At 42.1% G+C, this 27,039-nt stretch overlaps 1 protein-coding gene across 1 annotated transcript in view; it reads left to right on the top strand.

Annotated features, from left to right (window-relative positions):
- The window catches only part of LOC130277433 (uncharacterized), a 37,143-nt gene extending 18,447 nt beyond the window's left edge, over positions 1 to 18,696 (top strand). The window contains exon 3 of the mRNA XM_056528103.1: positions 16,561 to 18,696. Coding sequence (XP_056384078.1) covers positions 16,561 to 18,696 — 2,136 coding nt within the window. The remainder of the gene's footprint in view (positions 1 to 16,560) is intronic.
- Positions 18,697 to 27,039: the final 8,343 nt, after the last annotated feature.

The raw sequence follows: 27,039 nt of genomic DNA, 5'->3' as shown, positions 1-27,039 counted from the left end.
CACACTTCCTGTATTTTGTCTTCGCACAGAGACACACAGGCTATAGCTGCAGGGAGAAGTCAGTGTTCTGGACAGTGGAGGGACCTCTAGTGGTAAGAAGTATAGGGCATTTTTTCCCCACACAAAAATATATAAATGTTTTAACTAATGTACTGTATATTACAATAGTACAATGGAAAAATATAAATTGTCCTACAAAAAACAAGCTATCAAAAAAATGTATAATTTGTATTGTGCCTTGCCGTTCTCCATTTTATTGGTGCATCTCTCAAGGCCTCATTTACTATTGTTCATACACTTTTTTCAGCCCTTTGCATCTTGCTTACCAGTTTATCACCGCAGTCTAAAAAAAATGTATGCAAACTTAATCCACTCCATAAATGGTGTAGAAATGGCACAGCAATATGACAAAAAGTGCATGGTGAAGAGTAGCGTAAAAAAAAGATGCACATTGTGAATTCTCCCATAGGTTTTTTTTGCATATTTTGTTTTTTGCTATAGAGAAGCCATGAAAAATACCACAATTTTTTAAAGGGTACTCAGTTGGAAAACTTTTTTTTTTTTTTTTTTAAATCAACTGCTGCCAGAAAGTTAAACAGATTTGTAAATTACTTCTATTAAAAAAAATCTTAATTCTTCCAGTACTTATTAGCGTCTGTATACTACAGAGGAAATTCTTTTCTTTTGGGATTTCTTTTCTGTCACGACCACAGTGCTCTCTGCTGACACCCCTGTCCATGTCAGGAACTGTCCAGTCCAGAGAAAATCCCCATAGCAAACATATGCTGTTTTGGACAGTTCCTAAAATGGACAGAGGTGTCAGCAGAGAGCACTGTGGTCATGACAGAAAAGAAATTCCAAAAGAAAATAATTTCCTCTGTAGTATACAGCCGCTAATAAGTACTGGAAGGATTGAGATTTTTTTTAATAGAAGTCATTTACAAATCTGTTTAACTTTCTGGCACCAGTTGATCAAAAAAAAAATTCCACCGGAGCACTCCTTTAAGAATAATTTTTTTTTAGTAAGTTTCAGTAAAAAAAGCAAAAAACATACATAAGGAACGCCACAAGAGAGTCAATTTTGTGTCTAATAATGTTATGTGTGAAACCACCCTTTTATGTGCTAAAGCAGTATTTTCCAACCAGCCAATGGCTGTCCAGGCAAGCTAGGAGTTGTTATTCTGCAACAGCTGGAGGCACACTGATTGGGAAACACTAAGCTAAAGTATTAAAGTATACCAAATACATCTTGTCCTGCCTAATAAAAGCCTTTATATGGCTATGTTGATGAGAAAATACAAAAGTTATGGCTCTCAAAATACAGGGATTTAAAAGAAAACAAAAGAAAAAACATCTTAAAAAACTGCTGTGTCCTGAAGATCAAAATAGGCCACGTCCTTGAAGGGTTCCGGCTGTTAACACATGGGGGGTGTAAAAAGTCCCATAAGGACTGCTTGTGTTATCAGCTGTTCCCGGCAGCTTGAATTTTTTTAAATGTTGCACACTGTCATGATTTTGGCACATTGCAAACCTATCGCTGTTTTCCCCACTTATCCCCACAAAAACTCTAGCATTTTCAATGGAATTATTTGTGAGTCAAAAATGCACCACTTATGTGCCACAAAAATGCCAGATTTTTGTAACAAATTCTCTGTACAGGTCAATTTTGTAGAGCATTCAAGTTTTGCCAGGTAAGGGTGCCTTCACACGCTATTTGTTTTTGCGGGTTTTACGCTGCGTATTTGAAAGTGGGCGGGCTCTTCTCGGCTGTCCGCAGCAGATTTTCCACGGCGGAATTTACGCTGCAGAAAATCCGCCGCAGTCCCTACTGACTTCAAAAGGGTTTGCGGCAGATTTTCCGCAGCGTAAACTCCTCCGTGGAAAATCTCCTGCGGACAGCCGAGAGGAGACCGCCCACTTTCAAATACGCAGCGGAAAACCGGCAAAAACAAATAGCGTGTGACCACACCCTAAGGCTAGGTTCAGACTACGGAATTTCCGCCTGCAATTTCACTTTGAAATTGTAGGCGGAGATTCCGCTTGCTAAAATGTATAGTGTGGTGAATGGTTTTCCGATCACAAATTCACACTTCGGAATTTGTGAACAGAAAATCCGCTTGGAAATTTCCGCCTGAAGAAAGGCGTTGCTCTTTCTTCAGGCAGAAATCCGCGCGGAACACATTGGAGTCTATTGGAGACTGCAGTGTCCGCGCGGTCCTAGCGCCGACTGATTCAGTCAGCGCTGGCCGGACTCGGAATCTACGGGCGGAAATTTTCTGCCCGGAGATTCCGTAGTCTGAACCTAGCCTAAATGTCAGATCCTGGTGGATTTTTTGGTGCAAAATCTGGCACAAAAACAAACACAAGTTCAGTGCGCCACTAAATAGGCGCTAAATGTACAGGAAAGTTTCATTTATCTCCCCGTATTGTGTTTTTCTTTTTTTTTTTTTATGGTACAGTCACGGTACCGTCATGTCTCTGGTGCATTTTTCCTACGAATAACAATGACACAATTTTTAAATGACTGCAGTAAAAGTGCACCATTTTGCAGTAATTTTGGAAAGAAGACAATGTACCACACAAGGTGCGGTATTATGAATTGGCTCTATGGTTTCTGGGATAAAGCAACAGTTTTTCTAGCCTGCCTAAATCCTTTTTTCACAATGCGGACATTCAGCCAGTTCCGCCAACTTAATGTTTCCTTGCAGCGAAGACCACCGAGGCTGTCAGCGGTAGGATGGCGAGGATGTCCGCCATCTCATTGACAGCAATGCAGTCTGGTGAAATTCCACCCAAAGAATAAACATGTCAATTCTGCCGGTGGAATTCCCACAGTGTGCACAGAGCAGCAGAATCCCAGTGAAAACAATAAGACTCTGCTGCAAGCGGAGGGTAGGTTTACACTACATTCAAGCTACTGTTAGTCATATCCATATACTATTAATGGGAGCAGCGCACCCCATTGATTTCTATGGCCGATTAGAGCCACTCAGTGACTCAGTTCAAGATTTGCTATTATAAGCAGACTCAAAAGAGACAATGTTGAACAGAAGGCAAAGACTGCACTCACCGTCCGTACAGCGTTTTATTGATAGTAGTCAGGCATAACAAGCTGGTGCAAGAGCGGAGGCGGGGAACGTAACCGGGACAGACTGTTTCACGCTTAGTAACGCTTCTTCCAGCCGGTATACCGGCTGGAAGAAGCGTTACTAAACGTGAAACAGTCTGTCCCGATTACGTTCCCCGCCTCCGCTCTTGCACCAGCTTGTTATGCCTGACTACTATCAATAAAACGCTGTACGGACAGTGAGTGCAGTCTTTGCCTTCTGTTCAACATTGTTTTTGCACCCTATTAGATTTGTGCACCGCCTAATCCGACACCATACTCTGGGAATTCTTATGCTATCCACATTGGTCACCTGTCTAACTGCAGCCTTAGTCTTGTAGTGCCGGACTATCCCTTTCTCATTACACAATAGACTCAAAAGAGAGTATGCTAAACTTTTGAAAGAGTACATAGGTCTCGGACAGAGTCACTGGTTCAGGATGCCAATGGATACGATTAACGTGAGCACAAAAGTAGTGTGCACCTACCCTTAGCTGTGTCTATGTGACTATGCATTCACTTTCTCCCTGAGTCTGCTGTACTGTGTCTCTTTATTCAATCACTGCAGGCTGCGCTGTAACCCCATACTCTCTCTTTTCATGATGTAGCCTGATGGGACAGGAGTGAGCACAGAGGAACGCTATTATAATCTGGATGGTACGGGGACCTCTGATTTCTTTTTTTTTTTTTTAAAAGGAGATTTTTTTTATTAGGTTAATGTTTTGTCAAGATGTACAGCATATAAAACGTTTTTAAATCTGACAGTGCCCATTTATGTGGATCTAGCATAAAAGGAACATATTAAAGGGGTCATCTAGTTTCAGGAAAAAAAAAACAGATGTAATTTCTTAAAATTAAAAAACAGCACCACACCTGTCATCAGATTATGTGTGGTATTGCAGCACAAGTGAATAGTGCTAAGTTGTAATAGCAAACACAACCTGAGGACAGGGGTGGTGCTGATTTTGAAAGAAATTAGCTTTGTTTTTTTGTCTCTTTAATCCTGCTTTTATATTTCCCATTCCTTTTGAATCCACTTCTGCTTTAAAAAAAAAAATAGACAAACAAACAAACATAAAACCTGCAACAAAAACTACAAGTATGAGCCAAACCTTAGGGTACGTTCATACAAGCGGATCCCCAGCGCGTATTACTCTGCAGATCCGCCGATGAAGCACCGCTGTATGCTGCCTTTACAGGTGCCTGTACACGCCACTACAAGCAGACACACTGAAGCGATGTGTGAGTCGCTGCGCACGCGCGATATACTTGCACACATCGCAGCTGCTCCCCCAGCTAGGCCGAGAGCTGCCGTGATGTGGGAGTATACTGTGCATGCGCACGGCAACACGCACATCGCAGTGTGTCTGCTCGTAGTGGTGGATTGCCGCTCCGAGCAGGCACCTGTAAAGGCAGCATACAGAGGTCCTTCAGCAGCGGATCCGCAGTGTGATACCCGCTGGGGAATTCGCTCATGTGAACTTACCCTTAGGCTGGAAACACGCACAGTTTAAAGGGGTAGGGGATAAGATGTCTGACTGTCACACCCCCTCCCATTGACTTGCAAAGTGGGGGTGCGGTGGTGAAGTCACACGGGTGTGAGTCGTGTCATCATGATACTCCGGCCCCTTGGTCGGCACCCGGCAGCTTGTGAGCTGGCAGCGCGGCGTGTAGCTCAAAGAGGTGGGTGCCGAATGCAAGATTGCGGGGGTCCCCAGACATCTTATGCCATATACTTTGGATAGGGGATAAGATGTCTTAGGACCGGAGTACCCCTTTAAGGTGTGGCCTTTGACCCAGCTCTTTTTTCTATTATAGCTAATGCCAGAGGTGGATCCAGCAGGAATAGGAACACAATAATCCTCCCTCTATATTTCCTGTTCCTTTTAGGGAAGGGTCACACATGACGTATTGTGCTGCTACGTATTCTCCTACCTAGTAAAGTCAATGGGCAGCAAAATCAGCTGCAGAAAATATTCAGCAAAATGCGTCACGGGTGAACCTACCCTTAAAGCCACTTCTGGTAAACGTTTAAAAAAAAAAAAATAATAATAATAATTTCAAACTGCATCGAAAACCGTCACAAAAACTGGATGTGTGATTCCGGCCTTATAGGGCTTTCCATCCACTGAATTAGAATTCCGAATAAATATTACCGGTAGGACGAAGAAGAGACAAAGACTTGTTTATGTTCTTTACTCTTAGTCAATGGCTCACCTGCAGCTGTCTGTCAGGCGGATTCCTTCCACTACCCTTCCCATATAACGTCCGGTCACGCTTAATCCATGCAAGTTTGACTGGAACAGCTGATAGAGGGGGGGAGGGAGGGCCAGCGACACTTCTTCCCCCTTTGTCGCCCCAAAGGCCGAAGCAGCTGTCAAGAGGTTGGGGGGGGGGGGGGCAGGTGTCTCAAGTTAAAATGGGGCATAGTTCAGAAAGGAGTAGTGTGATTGTATGAGGTGCAAGCTGTAGAGAAGATCTCGTATGGCAAATAGCAGAGCTCCAGTGCTCCACCACCCCTTCTCCTCCTCCTCCTCCTCCTCCCCTCCCTTCCTTGTCCCTTTCAGGCGTACGCATGGCCAAAGGGGTTTCTCTAATCGAGCCACCTGTCTCCCTTACCTCCCCCACCACCCATCTGCACCCCTCCTCTCTCCACACAGCTGTCCCATGCATGTAGCCATTCAGACTAACCTCATCTCTCTCTCTCTCTCCGAATTGCTCCTTACAGACATTAACACTACTATCTCAGGTCGCTTCTTTATTTTTATTTATTTATTTATTTTTATAGCCACATGTCCCCAGATTTTAGCTTTTTCGTATCGCTTTGTAGGATCCCTTTCTGCTAACTAACTATCCCGTCCAATCCGCAAAAGTGGACTCCACGCCAAGGGTTGTCGCTCACAGAGTGGGCTCTGACATGTTTGGCGTATACTGCATGGAATATCCTTATCCAGTCGTACAGGTAAGGCCTCTTCGTGGGACCCCAGGCTGCATCTTTAAACTTTTAATTTTTTTTTTTTTTTTTTAGCGGGGCTTTTGATTGTAAGAAAAGAAGAATTTTTTTGCTATTTACCTCTTTTATGGGCGTACTCCAAAAATCTGTCTATTGTGTACACTTCTGTCTGTTCTAAAGAGCTAAAGTTATTTTTGACATTTAAGAAAGCGACACTTTAATACGTATCGAAGTCGTACGTAACTACATTGAACTTGACTCTTTGCGTGTGTTTATAGGAAGTCGTACTTTTAACTACTATTATGTACGATGAGCATTTAGCGTATTATTAGCATAGGTGGTATAGATACACTATACTACCAGGTCTTTATTAAAATTCTTATTAATAAAGACTTGGTATTATTAGTCTTTATTAAAATAATCTAATACTTTAGATCCTAGGTCTCCAAACTGTGAACCTCCAGCTGTTGCAAGACTACAACTTCCAGCATGCCCGGACAGCAAACGGCTGTCCGGGCATGCTGGGAGTTGTAGTCTTGCAACGGCTGGAGGTCTACAGTTTGGAGACCACTGCTATTTATGGGCCTATGTTTAGTGGGTGTTGAAAAAAAAACAAAAAAATAAAATACTGTAAATTATAATTTGGCTGTCCGGGCATGCTGGGAGTTGTAGTCTTGCAACAGCTGGAGGTCTACATTTTGGAAACCACTGCTATTTTTGGGCCTATGTTTAGTGGGTGTAAAAAAAATAATAAATAAAAAAATTTAATAAAAATAAAATACTGTAAATTATAATAAGAAGAATACATTAATATCATTATTACAATTATTATTTACAGCAGACTATTGAAGTAGGAGCTTTATAAACTATTATTATTATTAATATTGTTATTCATAATAAAGTCCCTACTTCAATGTGTCCCACTGTAAATAATAACAATAATTAATTTATTATTATATTTATTTATTGTTATTATAAATATTACTATTATTTACAGTAGGACACATTGAAGTAGGAACTGTATTAATAATCCCAATATCAATAGTAATATTTTATATGTTCCTACTTAATAATAAAAATAATTTCATATTATTACCAGTAGGACGCATTGAAGTAGGAACTATGTTAATAATAATTTTTATTATTATTATTATTATTGTTATTTTATTAATACATTTCCTACTGCAATGTGTCCTATTGTAAATAATAATAATAATAATAATATATTAAATAGTTTTATACAGTTTTGAGGGTACAAATTAAGACAAATATCCGACATTACAATATTACACACTAAATATTCAAACAAGGGGAGTTGAGGGCCCTGCTCGCAAGAGCTGACAATCTAGGAGATATATTAATAGAAGGGATATTGATTGATCGTACCTTCTGTGTGATGGGTGACAGTGACTTTTTCAGGGACAGATCTAATAGTACAGTAACTCAACCCCACAGAATGTCTTGGGATATGAGATACCCTGCCCTGGTATAGCTATGTTTTGAACCGATTGCCCTTGAAAACTGTTGCCCTCTGTAAGGAAGAACTTGTAAAGTTTCATAGGCCCTGAATTTCCGTTCAATTTTTTGGGGGGCGTAATTTACGGTAATAGAAAATGATAGCACTTGCCATATTTATCACACATTTTTTTCCCGATTTTGAAGAAGTAGCATGTTGTTCTTCTGATTCCAAAAAAAGTTCTACTAAACATAGTTCTCTGCTTTATTATTTGGGCAACTTGGTATAAACCACTGCAGCACCCCATTGCACCTGTCAGTATGTACATATAGGGTGATATTCAGGAATGCGTTGAATTGTATTTATTTAATAATAAATAATAATGATAATAGTATTTCGGTACTTCTTGCTAAGGCTACATACGATTTTAGATGCGCTGGATTAAGTCGTAGAAACAAAAAAAAGTTTGTAAGACTTGCTATTGTATTCCTATAAAATAGCAGGAAAAAACACCCTGGATTTTTCAGGTGCGTGCCGCCAGGATAGACAGGCATCCAGTTGTGGATATAAACTTCTTTATTAAGCCAATTCAGACGCGTTTCGGGGCGGCTGCCTCTTTCTCAGTGAACACTGGCTACTGACTCACGTAACATGCAAGTGCTATTTAAAACAGTAAAAAGCCCGTGAACGGGCCAGATGCAGGACCCGTTCGCGGGCTTTTTACTGTTTTAGATAGCAGTTACGTGAGTCAGTAGCCAGTGTTCATTGAGAAAGAGGCAGCTGCCTCGAAACGCGTCTGAATTGGCTTAATAAATACGTTTATATTTACAATTGGATGCCTGTCTATCCTTGCGGCATGTGCCTGAAAAATTCCGGTGTTCTTCCCTGCTATTTTATCCGTTGATCCACGATCAGCTGGCACACAACCCCACAAGGTGAGCACACACCGGATTGGTGCAACCTCTGCTATATGTCTTTACACTGTTATATACATACTGTCCTGAGGAGAAGCTCTGCTCTATCATTTATTTGCATTAGATTATTGTATTCCTATGTTAGGCCATGTTCACATGGCGTAATTTTGGAATGTGGCAGAAAATTCCAATCGTAAATTCCGTTTTCAACGGGATTCTGCTGCACGGTGCACATGGTGGAATTTCAGCGGCAGAGACAGTTGCTGCTAAAAACCTCATTCTGACCTCCGCAGTAGGAATTCTTTCTTCTGAATCCGCTTGGAAATGCATTGCCGACTATGGAGATGCAAAATATGTGTAGCTCACTTAGGATAAAAGAAATAATGTGCTTGAGGTTAAAGGTGTTGCCTTCACCCAAAAGGCCTAATGTAATATGTAGAAATTATAAATAAAAAATATTTATGTGAACCAGTCCTCAAAAGCACAGGGGAGAGAAAAAGGAAAAGACTAGTGGAGATGGGATCCAAGAAATGGTCTTTATTATATAAAAAGGATATATATGACCAATCGCCTAGCAGGGCCCTTGCTAAAGGCGAATGACATATACTGGGTAGAAAATAGATATAATAAAAAATACAGAATATAGTAGGATTAAAATGAAATAAATATGATGGGTAAGTAGCACCAAATAAAATTCATTAATTAAATATCTGCTGCATATATCAGGAGAAAACGTTCTCAGTCCATGAATTCATAGGGATATTTCAATGAAAAATCCACAAGAAATGTCCAGAATGAAAAGTCACAATTAGTTTGGGTGTGTCCGGAGTAACGGTATATGGTAGTGAGTGTAGCGACAATAGCTACAATAGGAAATTCATGGACAGGTAATGCAGACAATGTGGCAAACACTGTCAGCGATGAAGATGTCAAGTCTCGGTGCACAGCACCACTCACCCTCCTTTGGAGTCCTCAGGTCCGGGCTGGCACGGCTGAGTCCGGCACTCTGGATATCAATGCCCGCCTGGGTGGTATGCTGGGTGAATGGCTGAATCTCCGGGGGTCCGAGTGTCCTGGGCTGGCACGGGAGGCGTCCGGCCTTGAGGAGGATGATGTCCAGGAGTAACTCTGCCGACCGGGGCTGTGAGAGGATGCAGGTAACAGGTGGTGCGGATTGCACGTATGAATAAGGTGCTAACAGTGCGCATGCAGCAGTGGTCCCGGAATCGTGGGCATCCAGCTGTTGCAATTGGAATATGGCAGATACAGTCTATTTGAAGTGATATACACTTATGGATAAGGTGCAGATAATGGGCTAGACGCGTTTCAAGGCCGCGGGCCTTTTCTTCAGTAGCTATAGGTCCTATAGCTACTGAAGAAAAGGCCCGCGGCCTTGAAACGTGTCTAGCCCATTATCTGCACCTTATCCATAAGTGTATATCACTTCAAATAGACTGTATCTGCCATATTCCAATTGCAACAGCTGGATGCCCACGATTCCGGGACCACTGCTGCATGCGCACTGTTAGCACCTTATTCATACGTGCAATCCGCACCACCTGTTACCTGCATCCTCTCACAGCCCCGGTCGGCAGAGTTACTCCTGGACATCATCCTCCTCAAGGCCGGACGCCTCCCGTGCCAGCCCAGGACACTCGGACCCCCGGAGATTCAGCCATTCACCCAGCATACCACCCAGGCGGGCATTGATATCCAGAGTGCCGGACTCAGCCGTGCCAGCCCGGACCTGAGGACTCCAAAGGAGAGTGAGTGGTGCTGTGCACCGAGACTTGACATCTTCATCGCTGACAGTGTTTGCCACATTGTCTGCATTACTTGTCCATGAATTTCCTATTGTAGCTATTGTCGCTACACTCACTACCATATATCGTTACTCCGGACACACCCAAACTAATTGTGACTTTTCATTCTGGACATTTCTTGTGGATTTTTCATTGAAATATCCCTATGAATTACATGGACTGAGAACGTTTTCTCCTGATATATGCAGCAGATATTTAATTAATGAATTTTCTTTGGTGCTACTTACCCATCATATTTATTTCATTTTAATCCTACTATATTCTGTATTTTTTATTATATCTATTTTTTACCCAGTATATTCCATTCGCCTTTAGCAAGGGCCCTGCTAGGCGATTGGCTATATATATCCTTTTTATATAATAAAGACCATTTCTTGGATCCCATCTCCACTAGTCTTTTCCTTTTTCTCTCCCCTGTGCTTTTGAGGACTGGTTCACATAAATATTTTTTATTTATAATTTCTACAGACTATGGAGATGCGTCATTTCCGAGCGGGCCTAGCGTCGGCATGTTCTATCAACGCCTGTTAGTGGAATGTCTGCCAAAAAAATTTCAGCAAGATTTTGCATTAAATATCTGCCGTGTGAACGTAGCATTGGAATTTTTTGTTTGTTTAAAAAAAAAAAAAAAAAAAGGCCGACCGGTCGCATGTACGATGAAGTCACATGTGACAAAGAGAAGTTCAACTTGTGACCTGCGACTAAAAATCCAGCAGATTTGGATTTTGGCAGCAGTTGCAGACGTGTTATGTCGCGTGCTCCAACATGACAACCATTGGATGTGTCTCTGCAATCTTCATGTCATACGGCCCTAGCCTAAAGGGTAGTTGGGCCACGTTTTGCAGTTACCGTATTCCGCACACACTTCAAAATAAGTTTCTAACAATTTTACATCTCAAAATTATTTTTGTATCATTTTTAAAAAAAGACATTTTGGTTTGATTGCTTGAACAAGTATACTATATAAATGCACTTTTGATGTATAAATGAAAATGGATATTTCGGAAATGATATCTCTTAAACTACATTGTTTACTGTATCCTAAAGACACCAAATTTATGTTTGTTTAATAAATATGACACCATGATGGATGGTTGGTTTACTTAGCCAAATGCACCTGAATTCTGGCTTAATTTGCACCAAAAAAGTAGGGCTTGTGCTACATTAAGGCAGAGTTCACACTACGGAATTTCCAAGTGTTATACTGCATAGAAATGAATGCCGGCAATCTCGATACAGCATACTCCCATTGTCAGTGGGATTCCACTGCACAGTGCACACTGCGGAGTTTGTGAAATTGAAATTCCATTCTATAGGGACAGCAATGTCTGTGCGGTCCGACTGATTCAGAATATTTCCGGCCAGACAGAACCTGTGTGAACCTGGCCTAACTAAAGGTTTCAGACACATAGGTTCAAAGGGAAATGGGCATGGCTTTTTGGGAGGGGCATGGCTTTAAATGTGATATTTCCATAAGGAAATTCAGTGCGGATTCCACTTGCAGCAGCCTCCCATTGCTCAGTTCACACAGCTGAACTTTTTTTTTACAGAATTAACCCGTGTTCCACCGAAAGAATGAACATGTTCAGCGGAAACTGGAAGCAAAGATTTAGTGAGAAGATTCAGTGTGGAAACTTGTCCACACTGTTTATCATTCATATAGAAATAATTCAGTAAACACATGGGTTAATTTCCTGCTGATCTGTTCAATTTTAAAGGGGTACTCCGCCCCTAGACATCTTATCCCCTATCTAAAAGATAGAGAATAAGATGTCTGATCTTGTGGGGGGGGCGGGCACTGGGACCCCGGCAATTTCCGAGACGGCTTTGGGCGTCCGTGTTTGTGAAATCACTCCACGCCCCATCCATTCATGCCTGTGGGAGGGTTTGTGATGGCTCCCATAGACATGAATGGAGGGGCCGTGACGAACACGGAAACCCGAAGCGGGCATTCTAAACTTAAATGTTCATAATGCAGGGGTGCCGGCCCGGAGATCTCAGGAGTCGATCATTTTAGATCATACCTTTGGGTAGGGGATAAGATGTCTAGGGGTGGAGTACCCCTTTAAGATAATAAAGAATTGGGATGGGAGGATTAATTATTGGGCCGTGGCATAACAACCTTTGTGTCCTACTGCCAACAGGGCAGTGGGGGGAAGCTCCTGCTGCAGTAAATTGTCATACAGCCAGACACTGGATATTTAGATGGAGGAAGGGGGAAAATGGCTGCTCTCATGGGACACACAGAGATGAATTATTTATATAGTTCTCAGTTTTAGTTGCAATAGGACACAAAATGAAGAAGATAACATTTAGGGAGAAATTGCTGGGATGTGTAAATCATTTTTTTTATTTTGTGTGAATTTTCTACATAAAGTGTTTCTAAAATATCCCAATAAAATCATACCATTTATAGAAAGGGAGAGAGCAAACTTTTTAATATCTGGGTTATAGTGTAGTACAATGTATAGTATTGTTCAAATGATTTTGAACCATTTTGTGACAAAAATGACATTATATTTTTTTTTTCAAATTATGCTTATTTTTCCCCAGTAATTCTATACTTTAGCTGAACAAGTTTCCTAGATGAACGACTACTGAATCTGGACTTATTCCTAATGTGTACTGTATTCACTGCCAGGGCTTTTTCAGAGCCTAAAGTGGACAGTAGCGTACATTTTGGCAATGGTTTATTTTTGGGCACCGTTTTGCCTTTGCAGTGACCCTGTCATGAGAAAACAAGTATTTCTAAAAGAGTCATTGCTGACAGATGTAGACCCTCCAGAGCACTCAACAAGGCGGGTAATGTAGGCCGGGCCCTTCTTCCATTTCACATAGGTCAGATTTTTTTGTGTGATAATTTTTTACCACAATGCATTGAACTGAAATACTTATCCACTATTTAGCTTGGTGCATCCCAACCAGTGTGCCTCCAGCTGTTGTAAAACTTTGGCTGTCCGGGCATGCTGGGAGTTGTAGTTGTGTAACAGCTGACGGCACCCTGGTTCGGAAACACTGAATTAAGAATTTTTTTGACTGTAACACATGTCTGAAGTATATGCTCAGGTTTAGAATAATATACAACAAAGTAGATGAGTCAATGTCACTAAGGCTAGGTTCACATTGCCGTCGGGCTCTTCTAAAGGGAGCTCTGCTGGCAATTGCATCAAAACGTTGGGAGTTTAGCAGAGATACAGACCCCATTCTAATCAATGGGATCTGTTGGGACCATGGGTGGTGACCCAGTGGAGTAAGTTGTGCTCCGACCCATTTTGGGACTGTTCGGCACAAAAAAAAAAAAGAGCTGAATGCACCCAGAACAGGGCGAAGCACAACGGCAATGTGAACATTTGTGAATCTTTGTTGGTCTAGGGTACTTCCTTACTTGTAGTTCTTGGGTAGAAGAGGATAACATTTTATTCTGTAATGGTCTAACCTAGATCACAGGTATGAACTCCTAGTTCTATGATATATAACAAATTTAAGGTGAACTCCAGTATTCAACTACTAATCCCCTTGATACGGTGCTCATGTATTTCCAGCTCTCCCATAGTGATGCATGAAGAGGGTGTGTTGACCACCCATCTGTGTGGTGGGCAACATCTCTCTATGGCCGCTCCGTGCATGAGGAGAGCTGGGGGGGCCGAGCAGGAGATCCCCCCCCCCCCAGGATCAGACACTTATTCCCTTTAAGTAGTTTAAGAGGTACTCCGTTGCAGAACATCTTATCCCCTATCCACAGGTCACGCATTGCACATTCGAAGTGGGTTTGCTGCAGCTGAAATGACACTGCAGGCGCTCAACCAATTGACTTCAATAGGTAACAACATGATCCAGAATTCTGCAGCGGAAAATCCACAAGCGGAATTTCAGCTGTGGGAAACTCGCTGCGGATGTGCTACGTATGACCCTACCCTAAAGGGGTATGCCAGCATCAAAAATGTTAATATGCTGCAGGAAAATGGTATGAATAAAGTCATACTCACCTACCGTCGTCCCTGGAGCTCCTGTTCCAGCGGCTTCCTGACCCCCTGCTCCTCACCATTTGTTGCTCTTTCCAAGAAGAGTTGTCAAAACAGGACCTGCCCACTTAGCCAATCACTGAGTGAGACTGGACACCGCTGCTGAGAAGCGCTAACCAGCGAGGGAAAACCAAAACCAAAGGGTGCTCCCCTAACAACATTTTTTGATCTTGGAATACCCCATTAATATATTTTTCTGAAAAGTTCAAGGGCTAACTGCTGAGAGAGGTCACAGTGGTAGTCTTGTTAGGAAGCTGAATGTGATGTGCACACTGTGTTCAGCTTCCCTTCCTGCCCTAAAGTCATACAGATCCTTACCTTGCGGGGGCAGGGAGAACCATGCAGCTATGTATCATTGCAGAGTTCTCTCCATGGCAGAAATGTGAACATCCACATCACATTCAGCTTCTTTTGTTGTCCTGCACTGATCAAACCGCTATAAGTAGCAATAAGATCCTCCTAATGATCAGGCAGACCACTGTGTACACTCTGCCCATTCACTAAAGGGGTACTCCCCTGGAAAACATTTTTTCTAAATCAACTGGTGCCAGAAAGTTAAACAGATTTGTAAATCACTTCTAATAAGAAATCTTAATCCTTCCAGTACTTATCAGCTGCTGTATGCCCCGCAGGAAGTTAATTTCTTTTTAAATTTCCTTTCTGCCTGACCACAGTGCTCTCTGCTGACACCTCTCTCCATTTTAGGAACTGTCTGGAGCAGGATAGGTTTGCTATGGGGATTTGCTCCTGCTCTGGACAGTTATTAAAATGGACAGAGGTGTCTGCATAGAGCACTGTGGTCAGACAGAAAGGACATTCAGAAAGGAAAGAACTTCCTCTGGAACATACAGCAGCTGATAAGTACTGGAAGGGTTAAGATTTTTAAATAGAAGTAATTTAAAAATCTGTTTAACTTTCTGGCACCAGTTCAATAAAAATATTTTTTTTTCCAGTGGAGTACCCCTTTAAGGAATTGGTCAGGGAGGTCTAGTGCTGTGAGCCTCCATTTCACACAGCAGCAAAAGTCATAGCCCAAAAATGGCTGTTTGTACATAGACCAATATACTATGTGTAAACCCAGCCCAAGTGTAGGGTCACAAGGAACGGATCCATCTGTGGATTCGCTGACGATCGACCCTACTGTGTGGTTCCAGCTGTGCCTGCAGATCGTTGTGTGTCTGCTCTTAGTGGCGGGTTGCTGCTACAACCCGCCACTAAGAGCAGACACACAACGATCTGCGAGTCGCCACGCGCATGCGCAGTATACTCTCACACATCGTGGCCGCTCCCTTTGCTCCCTGAGCTAGGCCGAGAGCAGCCGCCATATGTGCAAGTATACTGCTCATGCGCGCCTCGACTCTTAGGACACTGCGGGGAAGATTTATCAAAACCTGTGCAAAGGAAAAGTTGCCCAGTTGCCCATAGCAACCAATCAGCTTCCTTCTTCCATTTTACAGAGGCCTTGTTAAAAATGAAAGAAGCGATCTGATTGGTTGCTATGGGAAACTGCTATTGATAAATCTCCCCCTGTGTGTCTGCTTGTAGCGCTGCTACAAGCAGGCACAGCTGGAGGCACACTGTAGGGTCCATCTTCAGCGGGGTCTTACCTTTAGACACAAGGCCTCTGAAAAATAAAAGTAGTGATCTGATTGGTTGCTATGGGCAACTGGGCAAATTTTCCTCTGCACAGGTTTTGATAAATCTCCCCCAAGGACTTTTTAGCAAGAATTGTTCTTGCAAAACAGATGGGCTAGCCTTTTTTTTTTTTTTTTTTTGTCTTAAACAATAAAACACTAAATAAAATTGGAAAAAAAAATCTGTACACCTCAGCTAAAATACATCTGTACACCTCAGATAAAATACTTCTGAACACCTCAGATAAAATACTTATGTACACCTCAGATAAAATACTTCTGTACACCTCAGATAAAATACTTCTGTACACCTCAGATAAAATACTTCTGTACACCTCAGATAAAATACTTCTGTACACCTCAGATAAAATACACCTGTACACCTCAGATAAAATACTTCTGTACACCTCAGATAAAATACTTCTGTACACCTCAGATAAAATACTTCTGTACACCTCAGATAAAATACTTCTGTACACCTCAGATAAAATACTTCTGTACACCTCAGATAAAATACTTCTGTACACCTCAGATAAAATACTTCTGTACACCTCAGATAAAATACTTCTGTACACCTCAGATAAAATACTTCTGAACACCTCAGATAAAATACTTATGTACACCTCAGATAAAATACTTCTGTACACCTCAGATAAAATACTTCTGTACACCTCAGATAAAATACTTCTGTACACCTCAGATAAAATACTTCTGTACACCTCAGATAAAATACTTCTGTACACCTCAGATAAAATACTTCTGTACACCTCAGATAAAATACTTATGTACACCTCAGATAAAATACTTCTGTACACCTCAGATAAAATACTTCTGTACACCTCAGATAAAATACTTCTGTACACCTCAGATAAAATACTTCTGTACACCTCAGATAAAATACTTCCGTACACCTCAAATAAAATACTTCTGTACACCTCAGATAAAATACTTCTGTACACCTCAGATAAAATACTTCTGTACACCTCAGATAAAATACTTCTGTACACCTCAGATAAAATACATCTGTATACCTCAGATAAAAATACATCTGTACACCTCAGCTAAAGTACATCTGTACACCTCAGATAAAATACATCTGTACACCTCAGATAAAATACACCTGTACACCTCAGATAAAATACTTCTGTACACCTCAGATAAAATACTTCTGTACACCTCAGATAAAATACTTCTGTACACCTCAGATAAAATACTTCTGTACACCTCAGATAAAATACTTCTGTACACCTCAGATAAAATACTTCTGTACACCTCAGATAAAATACACCTGTACACCTCAGATAAAATACTTCTGTACACCTCAGATAAAATACTTCTGTACACCTCAGATAAAATACATCTGTACACCTCAGATAAAATACTTCTGTACACCCCAGATAAAATACTTCTGTACACCTCAGATAAAATACTTCTGTACACCTCAGATAAAATACACCTGTACACCTCAGATAAAATACACCTGTACACCTCAGATAAAATACTTCTGTACACCTCAGATAAAATACTTCTGTACACCTCAGATAAAATACTTCTGTACACCTCAGATAAAATACATCTGTACACCTCAGATAAAATACTTCTGTACACCTCAGATAAAATACTTCTGTACACCCCAGATAAAATACTTCTGTACACCTCAGATAAAATACTTCTGTACACCTCAGATAAAATACTTCTGTACACCTCAGATAAAATACTTCTGTACACCTCAGATAAAATACTTCTGTACACCTCAGATAAAATACTTCTGTACACCTCAGATAAAATACTTCTGTACACCTCAGATAAAATACTTCTGTACACCTCAGATAAAATACTTCTGTACACCTCAGATAAAATACTTCTGTACACCTCAGATAAAATACTTCTGTACACCTCAGATAAAATACTTCTGTACACCTCAGATAAAATACTTCTGTACACCTCAGATAAAATACTTCTGTACACCTCAGATAAAATACATCTGTATACCTCAGATAAAATACTTCTGTACACCTCAGATAAAATACTTCTGTACACCTCAGATAAAATACTTCTGTACACCTCAGATAAAATACACCTGTACACCTCAGATAAAATACTTCTGTACACCTCAGATAAAATACTTCTGTACACCTCAGATAAAATACTTCTGTACACCTCAGATAAAATACTTCTGTACACCTCAGATAAAATACACCTGTACACCTCAGATAAAATACTTCTGTACACCTCAGATAAAATACTTCTGTACACCTCAGATAAAATACTTCTGTACACCTCAGATAAAATACTTCTGTACACCTCAGATAAAATACATCTGTACACCTCAGATAAAATACTTCTGTACACCTCAGATAAAATACTTCTGTACACCTCAGATAAAATACTTCTGTACACCCCAGATAAAATACATCTGTACACCTCAGATAAAATACATCTGTACACCTCAGATAAAATACTTCTGTACACCTCAGATAAAATACTTCTGTACACCTCAGATAAAATACTTCTGTACACCTCAGATAAAATACTTCTGTACACCTCAGATAAAATACATCTGTACACCTCAGATAAAATACATCTGTACACCTCAGATAAAATACATCTGTACACCCCAGATAAAATACTTCTGTACACCTCAGATAAAATATTTCTGTACACCTCAGATAAAATACATCTGTACACCCCAGATAAAATATTTCTGTACACCTCAGATAAAATACATCTGTACACCCCAGATAAAATACTTCTGTACACCCCAGATAAAATAAAATCAACCACTTAAAAATGTTGCTGTGTGTGGAAGATTTTACAGAAAGCAGCCAGTGACACACAAGACTGGAGATGATGGGTAATCCAGGCAAAAATAATGCCTAGCACGCCTCAATCCTCTCGGAATAGATACACAATATCTTGCGGGATGCTTTCTTGACTTTGTTGAGGGAATTACTGCGATGAAATGTCACTCTGTGAGTCTTTTGACATCTTCCGCTTCTAATGGAGAAGAGGGCTCAACATTCTCAAAAAAATAAAATCCTCAATGACCTTTCCTGGTATTTAGGTAAAGTATCTGAATTCCCATTTTTTTTTGTATAACGCCAACAAAATATAAGTAACAATTTAAAACACATAAATTACTATTTTCTTTTATTCCAAGTGTTGGATTTTCTAGATACCTGGCTGTAGTAGCTGGTCCGTGAGGTCCTCTCCCCAATATACATGTTGTGATCAATAATTGACACTGGATTTTTCTTTGGAGTATTGGAATCCAGTTCTTCAACAGCCGATGTGTCATCTGTGAGGATTGATTTACAGATAAAAATGTCTTTCCTAACCTTGTACCTTAACCTTAAAGACATGAAGTCCTCTCATATGTTTCTTTTTTGTCTTGTCCACAGTGCTCTCTGCTGACACCTGATGCCCATATCAGGAACTTTCCAGAGCAGGAGAAAATCCCCATTGCAAACCTATGCTGCTCTGGACAGTTCCTGACACGGACAGAGGTGTCAGCAGAGAGCACTGTGGACAAGCGGGACTCTGCGCACCGAGGGCAAGCGGGACTCTGCGCACCGAGGACAAGCGGGACTCTGCGCACCGAGGACAAGCGGGACTCTGCGCGCCGAGGACAAGCGGGACTCTGCGTGCCGAGGACAAGCGGGACTCTGCGTGCCGAGGACAAGCGGGACTCTGCGCGCCGAGGACAAACGGGACTCTGCGCGCCGAGGTCAAGCGGGACTCTGCGCGCCGAGGAAAAGCGGGACTCTGCGCGCCGAGGAAAAGCGGGACTCTGCACACCGAAGACAAGCGGGGCTCTACTCACCGATGATAAGCGGGGCTCTACTCACCGAGGATAAGCGGGGCTCTACTCACCGAGGATGAGCGGGGCTCTACTCACCGAGGATAAGCGGGGCTCTACTCACCGAGGATAAGCGGGGCTCTACTCACCGAGGATAAGTGGGGCTCTACTCACCGAGGATAAGCGGGGCTCTACTCACCGAGGATAAGCGGGGCTCTACTCACCGACGATAAGCGGGGCTCTACTCACCGAGGATAAACGGGGCTCTACTCACCGAAGACAAGCGGGGCTCTACTCACCGAGGATAAGCAGGGCTCTGTGCAGTGAGGCTCTGTGACATGCTCCAGGCTCACTCAGCTGGATGATTGACAAGCCTGGAGCCTGCACAGAGCCCTGCTTGTCCACCCTCACTTCCTGTATTTGGTCTCCTCACAGAGACACACAGACAATAGCTGCCGGGACAGTATATTTTCACCCAAAAATATGCACATGTTTAACCAATGTATATTACAAATATACATATGATGGTATTATCTACATTATATCAAAAGTTTTTGTTGACGACAGGTACATTTAAAGATATACTTGTGTAATTCCGCAGTATTTCTCTTCAATTCCGCCATAAATGAAAGTTCTATTGACTTTAATAGTCTTTTCACTGCTCTGTTCACACTGAGAAATTTTGATGAAGAATCGTATTCCAACAGAAGATTGAAAATGTTCATTCTTCTGGCAGAATCCGCGGGTTCCTACTGAGGTAAATAAGGCTTTATTTTTCCTAAGGAATTTGGAGCGGATTTGATGCTGAATTTGTGGCTAAAATTCCTCCACAGCATTTTCTAATTTCCTCTTCAAATTCAACGCCAAGCTGAAGATGCCAGAATTGCTGAATTGTGTGAATATACCCCAAATGTTGCTAAACATATTTTGCACTTTATCTTCGTGGATATGGTTAGCTATGTTTCACCCCTTACAAATATGAAAAGATGATGTGTAATCCGCACAGGCTAGGAAGCAGCACACAATAAATACCATTACCATAAATAACATAACAGTACAACATACAGCACGGGTCTTCCTGTGCTGTACATCATACCACATGCTATACTAACATTCCTGCACACATTATGCAACAATAATGCATTACAGATAGTCATAGGGGATGGAGGCTGAGAAAGAAGGAGACACGAAGTGTCAAAACCCCCTAAATAGTCCATTGACATATGACAAAAACAAAACAACCTTTTGTTTTTAGAATTGCAAAGCTATACAAAACCAAAAATATTTAGAAAAATTTTTTGACGTGAAAAATCAAATAAATGGAATATAAATACTAATTGCCAGTTATAAAAGAATTCTAAGTAATAATATCTATGTATCTGTAGCTAAGATTTAAACAAATGAAATATTACACCGATATATGGATACAACATTAGAACTATGCATATTTATATAGATATCTATAGTACAAAAGTGAATAAATATAAATGGTATGAAAATGAGTCAAATGAATTAATGTAATGAAAATAAAGCCTATAATATTTCCCTAACTTACACTCCTCATAGGTTCAGTATAAGCCAACAGAAATGTATGGCCAGTGGTAGGAAATGTAATATTCAAGTGCGGTCTTCATCATTTTCTGCATTGGGAACTGTATTTTGTATTATGTAATTTTACATGAAAATTTGATACAACTTCTCATATCACATGTGTTACTTAAAATAGCCTCTATATAGGTCTCAAGCACTTCTACATATGCTGGATCAGACTCCCCAGTCACATAGAAGTATGACATGGTATTAGATATGGCATGTGTGAAGAATCCCCATAATCCCCATCAATCACTTACTTATTTGCCTCCATTAATTTAATGTAAGCAGAGATGATAATGTTCAAGGTTATATCTTGTCAGTCAATGTCAATTAACCCCTTATGGACTGTTTTGACCTTTAGGACCAAGTCATATTTTGAAAATCTGCTGTGTGTAAAAATATTGGGAAATGACTTTTTAGGGTGCATTCCCACACGGCGTATTTTGCTGCGTATTTGGTGCTGCGTATTTGGTGCTGCGTATTTTCCTACCCATTGACTTCAACAGGGAAAATAAAATATGCAGCAGCAAATACGCAGCAAATACGCCGTGTGGGAATGTACCCTTAAAGCTATGTTCACTCACAGTTGTTGTTTTTTTGGATAACCGTCCCTGCCCTTTATGACATCTTTTTGTGTCAAAGCCAGAAATGGATCACACAGGCAGGAGAAGTAGAAGTCTTTCCTTCATAGCTCCCAACATCTTTTGAATTCACTTCTGACTTTAAAGGGGTACTCCAGCGCTTAGACATCTTATCCCCTATCCAAAGGTTAGGGCATAAGATGCCTGATCGCGGGGGTTCCGCCACTGGGGACCCCCGTGATCTTGCATGCCACAGCCCGTTATAATCAGTCCCTGGAGCATGTTCGCTCCGGGTCTGATTACTGTCGATCACGGGGCCGGAGCGTTGTGACGTCACGGCTCCGCCCCGTGTGACGTTACGCTACACCCCCTCAATGTAAGCCTATGGGAGGGGGCATGACAGCCTCCCATAGGCTTGCATTGAGGGACGGGGCGTGATGACACATGGGGCGGGGCCATTATGTCATGCTCTTTCGCTCGCGTGGTCGGGATCCGAAGCCTCCAGCGTTGCCGGAAGCCGTTGAGGTGGGTGCTGCAGCCGAGATCCCGGGGGTCCCCAGCAGCGGGACACCCCCCCCCCCCCCCCCCGATCTGACATCTGGGATAAGATGTCTAGGGGCGGAGTACCCCTTTAACTAAAAAAACACAATGATAACTGACTCAAGAACAGTGTGCGCAAATTATGAAATTGTGATCGCAAGGTCAGTGACGAAGGTAGGGCAATATGATTCCAATTTTTGTAATATGGAAACACAAAAAAAGAAATAAGAGCAATTTTTTTCCTAAAAAGTCTATTTTTAACAGTTTATATGTGACGCATACAGTTAAAAAAATAAAAAGTAAGTGAACCTTTGCAATCACCTGGATTTCTGCATTAAATATTGCTAAAAATGTGGTCTGATTATCTAAAGCTATGTTCATACTGCGTCTAACCTCAGTCATAATCATATGACTGATGCAGATTAGTAGCACTCATCATGCATATAGTAAGCTCCCATATTAAAAAACAAACAAACATGTATACCATGTTTTTATACTGTATACTACTCTATGGCATGCATAGTACAACAATTATTCGCGCTTTTCCAGATAACAACTTAATGTAAACCATTTTGGCCTCCATCAATTAAAGGGGTTAGACCTCGTTCACACTGCCGTCAGGCTCTGATAGGCGGTGCTCTGTTTCAGTTCCGTCAAGTTTAGCGGAGAAAAAACCCACAATTGTTTTAGTCCACTAAATTCCTGTAAAATTACCAGATCACCGACAAACCTCATACAAGTGAATGGGCCATCGGGAACCAACAGTTGCCATTTGTATCTGACCTGTAGCAAATCGGACCCTTAAGGGGTTGGATGCAAACGGCAATGTGAACCTAGCCTTATCCAGCATTTGACAACTTTTTCCCTATGCACAGGATAGGGAAATATCTGATCGTGAGGACCCAACCGTTAGGACCCATCACCCCACCTGCAATATCCTGAATCTCCCCGGTGCATTGAGCATGGTCGACATGTCCCTCTATGCCAGGGGTCTCAAACTCAAATTATCTGGGGGACACTGGAGGTTGCGGCTGGGTGAGGCTGTGCCGCATGCGCCCCTTACATATAATGCCCCCATCATACGCTCCTCACATATAATGCCCCCATCATAGGCCCCTTACATATAATGGCCCATCATGCGCTCCTCACATATAATGCCCCCATCATGAGCCCCTCATCATCCACCAGCAACACCCCCCATCAGCAGTAGCACCCTCATCATCCACCAGCAACCCCCCTCTCCATTCCCCCTACCCCTGTGGTAACAGCATGAGCTGACGGATCATGGGGGTGCTACTTCTTGGGGGGGGGGGGGCATTAGGTAGGCAGCAGTTTCCCCAAATTAGGAAGGTAGCAGTTTGCCCACATTAGGAAGGTAGCAGTTTTCCCACATTAGGAAGGTAGCAGTTTCCCCACATTAGGAAGGTAGCAGTTTCCCCACATTAGGAAGGTAGCAGTTTCCCCACATTAGGAAGGTTGCATGCACCGCATGCACCACATTAGGAAGGATCCTGCGTGGGTCTGCGGAGGGACATCACATTGGCGACATCCCTCATCAGACTCGGGCCGGCCAACCGGAGACAGGGGGGAGGAGGGTGGGGCTAGTGAAGGTAACAGGCTCTATTGGATGCGGCGGGGGGGGGGGGGGGTTGATTGCGAAAGCAGATGAGGCATCAAGTCTTGTGTGAAGTCTTCTGGCATTTAGCGCTGCTTGCCCAAAGCAAGGCTAAATGCCTGAAGAAGTCACCTGCCCGGCACCCAGAACTGCATGTCCCAGGCATTGGGCAATAAAAATTACACATCCCTGGTGTGGGCCGCAAAATTTTGTTCCGCGGGCCGGGAGTTTGAGACCCCCTGCTCTATGCATTCTGTATAGGAATGCCAGAAACAGCCACTACATCACCTATCCTGTGCATAGGGGGTAAGTTGTCAAACGATGGATAACCCTTTTAATGGGGTCTTGTGGATACATTTACTGTATACCCTGAGAGATTTTCCAGTGCATAGGACAATTGGTCACCAAAACTACAGTGTGGAAACAGTCACAATTAGGCAGAACATGCAGGCGCTAGGACCGCTCGGAAATGCACCATCTCATAGTCAGCAATGCATTTCCTTGCGGAATCCACAAAAACATGTTGCTGCCGTGGAAATTCTGCCATGTGCAGAGTGCAGCCGAATCCCATTGATACGGAATGTCCGTTTGGAATATTCATGTGGAATTCCGCATGGACATATTGACGTGTTAACATAGCCTTAAATGGAACCTATTGCTAAACCAGGGGCAGCATGAATGACTGGTGGGCACCATTATTATAGTGATATCTGAATGACTGGTAATGGCTTTTCCTTTTTCATGTAATCATGGCTGTAAGTCTAGCCAGGAATAGGGCTCCAAGCCTGGCCAAAATAGTGCTTCAATGACCGAGCAGAACAAGAGATTCTGGATGCAGATGTGAATGATCCTTTGAAAACTGTCCCTTGTTTAAAACTTCCTTCCATTTCATAGCCTAAGTTGATTCCTAAGATGTTTGCAAATTGTTTACCAAAAAGGACTCTAAAGTCTTGGCCACTAGGGGTCTCCCTTTCCTGCAATCTGCTGTTCGCTGTCTGTTGGTAGGAAAAATCCATCTCTAGTAACAGCCCAGGAAGATGGATTATGTGAAATAGGGATTACTTCCTTGTGCTTGAGAAAGACTATGGGGGAGATTGATCAAAACCTGTGCAGAGGAAAGGTTGACCAGTAGCAACCAATTAGATTGTTTCTTACATTTAAAAAAAAAAAAATAAATCTGATTGGATGCTATGAGCTTTTCCTCTGCAGAGGCTTTGATAAATGTCTTCCTTTGTACCTGCATCTGTGACTGTTCAGAGGATCTGCTCTGTCCATGCATGGCAAATCAAGACTTCCCTCTCATCTCTGCAGCAGTAAATAGTGTAACCCTTTACTTGCTTTGCTGCTGTTGTATATTTTCTTTCTGCTCATAACGCCTTGCAAACCCAGTGCATTAGTAACCCCTTCTCCCCACATGCATCTATAAAGGTGTACTGTGTAAATCATCCCCCAGCTCACTGCCAGCCTTTTCAGTGTTTAGGCTAACCCTTTCCTTGCTGTTCTGCTGTTTCTCTCATGTCTGCTTAAATAGCACCCTGCAAAAACCCAGTGCTTAAGAAATCAATAATCCCTCTGCATGTCCTCTTTAGTGTACTTTGTGAAACATCAGCCTAGCCCATGTCTTGTGCAGTGATTGGTGAGAAAGGTAACTATGTATGTACTACTGGCAAATAGCTCAGCTCTTGTTTTTCCACTAGTAATGGAGATAACGAGAAATATCTCAGTACTGCACCATGGATGTATCACAATAACAGCTGGGAGAGCGCTAAAAAATCACCTTGTCAGCACTCTTAAAGAGGAAGTATCATTCTTGTCCAAAGATCTCGGGGGTGGGGGGTGGGGGGTGGGGGGAAGGTGATTTTGGTGTTTTGGTGACGACTGCTGGAACTCCCCCGCCATCTCTTGTATGTGGCCCCGGCTCTCCCTGGGAGCGGCGTGTCACGACCCCTGCATGAAGCTGCGGCCAACACTCCCCCTTCATATATCTCTATGGGTGAGCCATTCAGTTATCTCTATCCCATAGAGATATATGGAGGGGGAGCATACCAGCCACCACTTCATGCGGGGGTCGTGACGCAACGCTCCCGAGGAGAGCCGGGCCCCAAACAGGAGATTGTGGGGAGGGGGCAGCGGTTGGACCCCCTGTAATCTAAAACTTATCCCCTATTCTTTGGATAGGGGATAAGTTTTTCCCAATGATATTTCACCTTTAAGCTGTATGATCTCAGTTAGGGGAATGGAGGACATATGATCTTGCTACACAGAAAAATATTCCAGAGAACAGAGTAAAGTCCATTAGAACAGGATACTTGTACAAGCATTCTAGAATAGTCCTCAGGAGACTTTTACTGGCCACAAGGGGCAGCAAACCTCCAGGTCCTCAAATGTGTCCCTTGGGGGTGTTGGCCAGAGCATCTTCTCCCTCATCCACTAGGATCTACATGCAGATTTCACTACACCTACCTAACCCATAAATACATTGGGGGAGAGGCAGACGGCAGACAGGGCTGTACTATTTTAAAAGTATCACAGCAGGGGCTTTCAGACAGTCAGCTAAGTGCTAAGTGTCCTTATTGTCTGGTTTCAGCAGGCACCCAACAGAAGGGCACCAGCATCACTGAAGTGGGTGCATATGTCTAGCCAAAAAGAAACAAGTATACCCCCTCCTGTGTTGTTATGGGTATCAAAACAAGCAGCATGTCTATAACCAGGATAAGTGGTGCTAATGATGATCAGCATTTCATTCATCTGGGGGTATAATGAGAATTTTATTGCATCATTATCATTATTATTATTATTATTATTTTTGGTGTGTTAAAGTTTATAATGGGAAGAGTAAAGCAGGTGGTAAATAAACCAAATTAGAAGAAGAAAACATGTCAGACTATAATATAAAAATAACAAAAATGTATAGTCAAAAGAGACAGTAGTTAATACGAACACTTGGTTTTGAGGGAACCAATATTGCATTGAACAATTGTGTACATATGTAGACATAAAAAA

The sequence above is a fragment of the Hyla sarda genome, chromosome 6, assembly GCF_029499605.1.
Source record: "Hyla sarda isolate aHylSar1 chromosome 6, aHylSar1.hap1, whole genome shotgun sequence".
NCBI lineage: Eukaryota > Metazoa > Chordata > Amphibia > Anura > Hylidae > Hyla > Hyla sarda.
The sequence above is the reverse complement of the archived record's forward strand: the minus strand, read 5'-3'. Positions and strand labels throughout refer to the sequence as shown.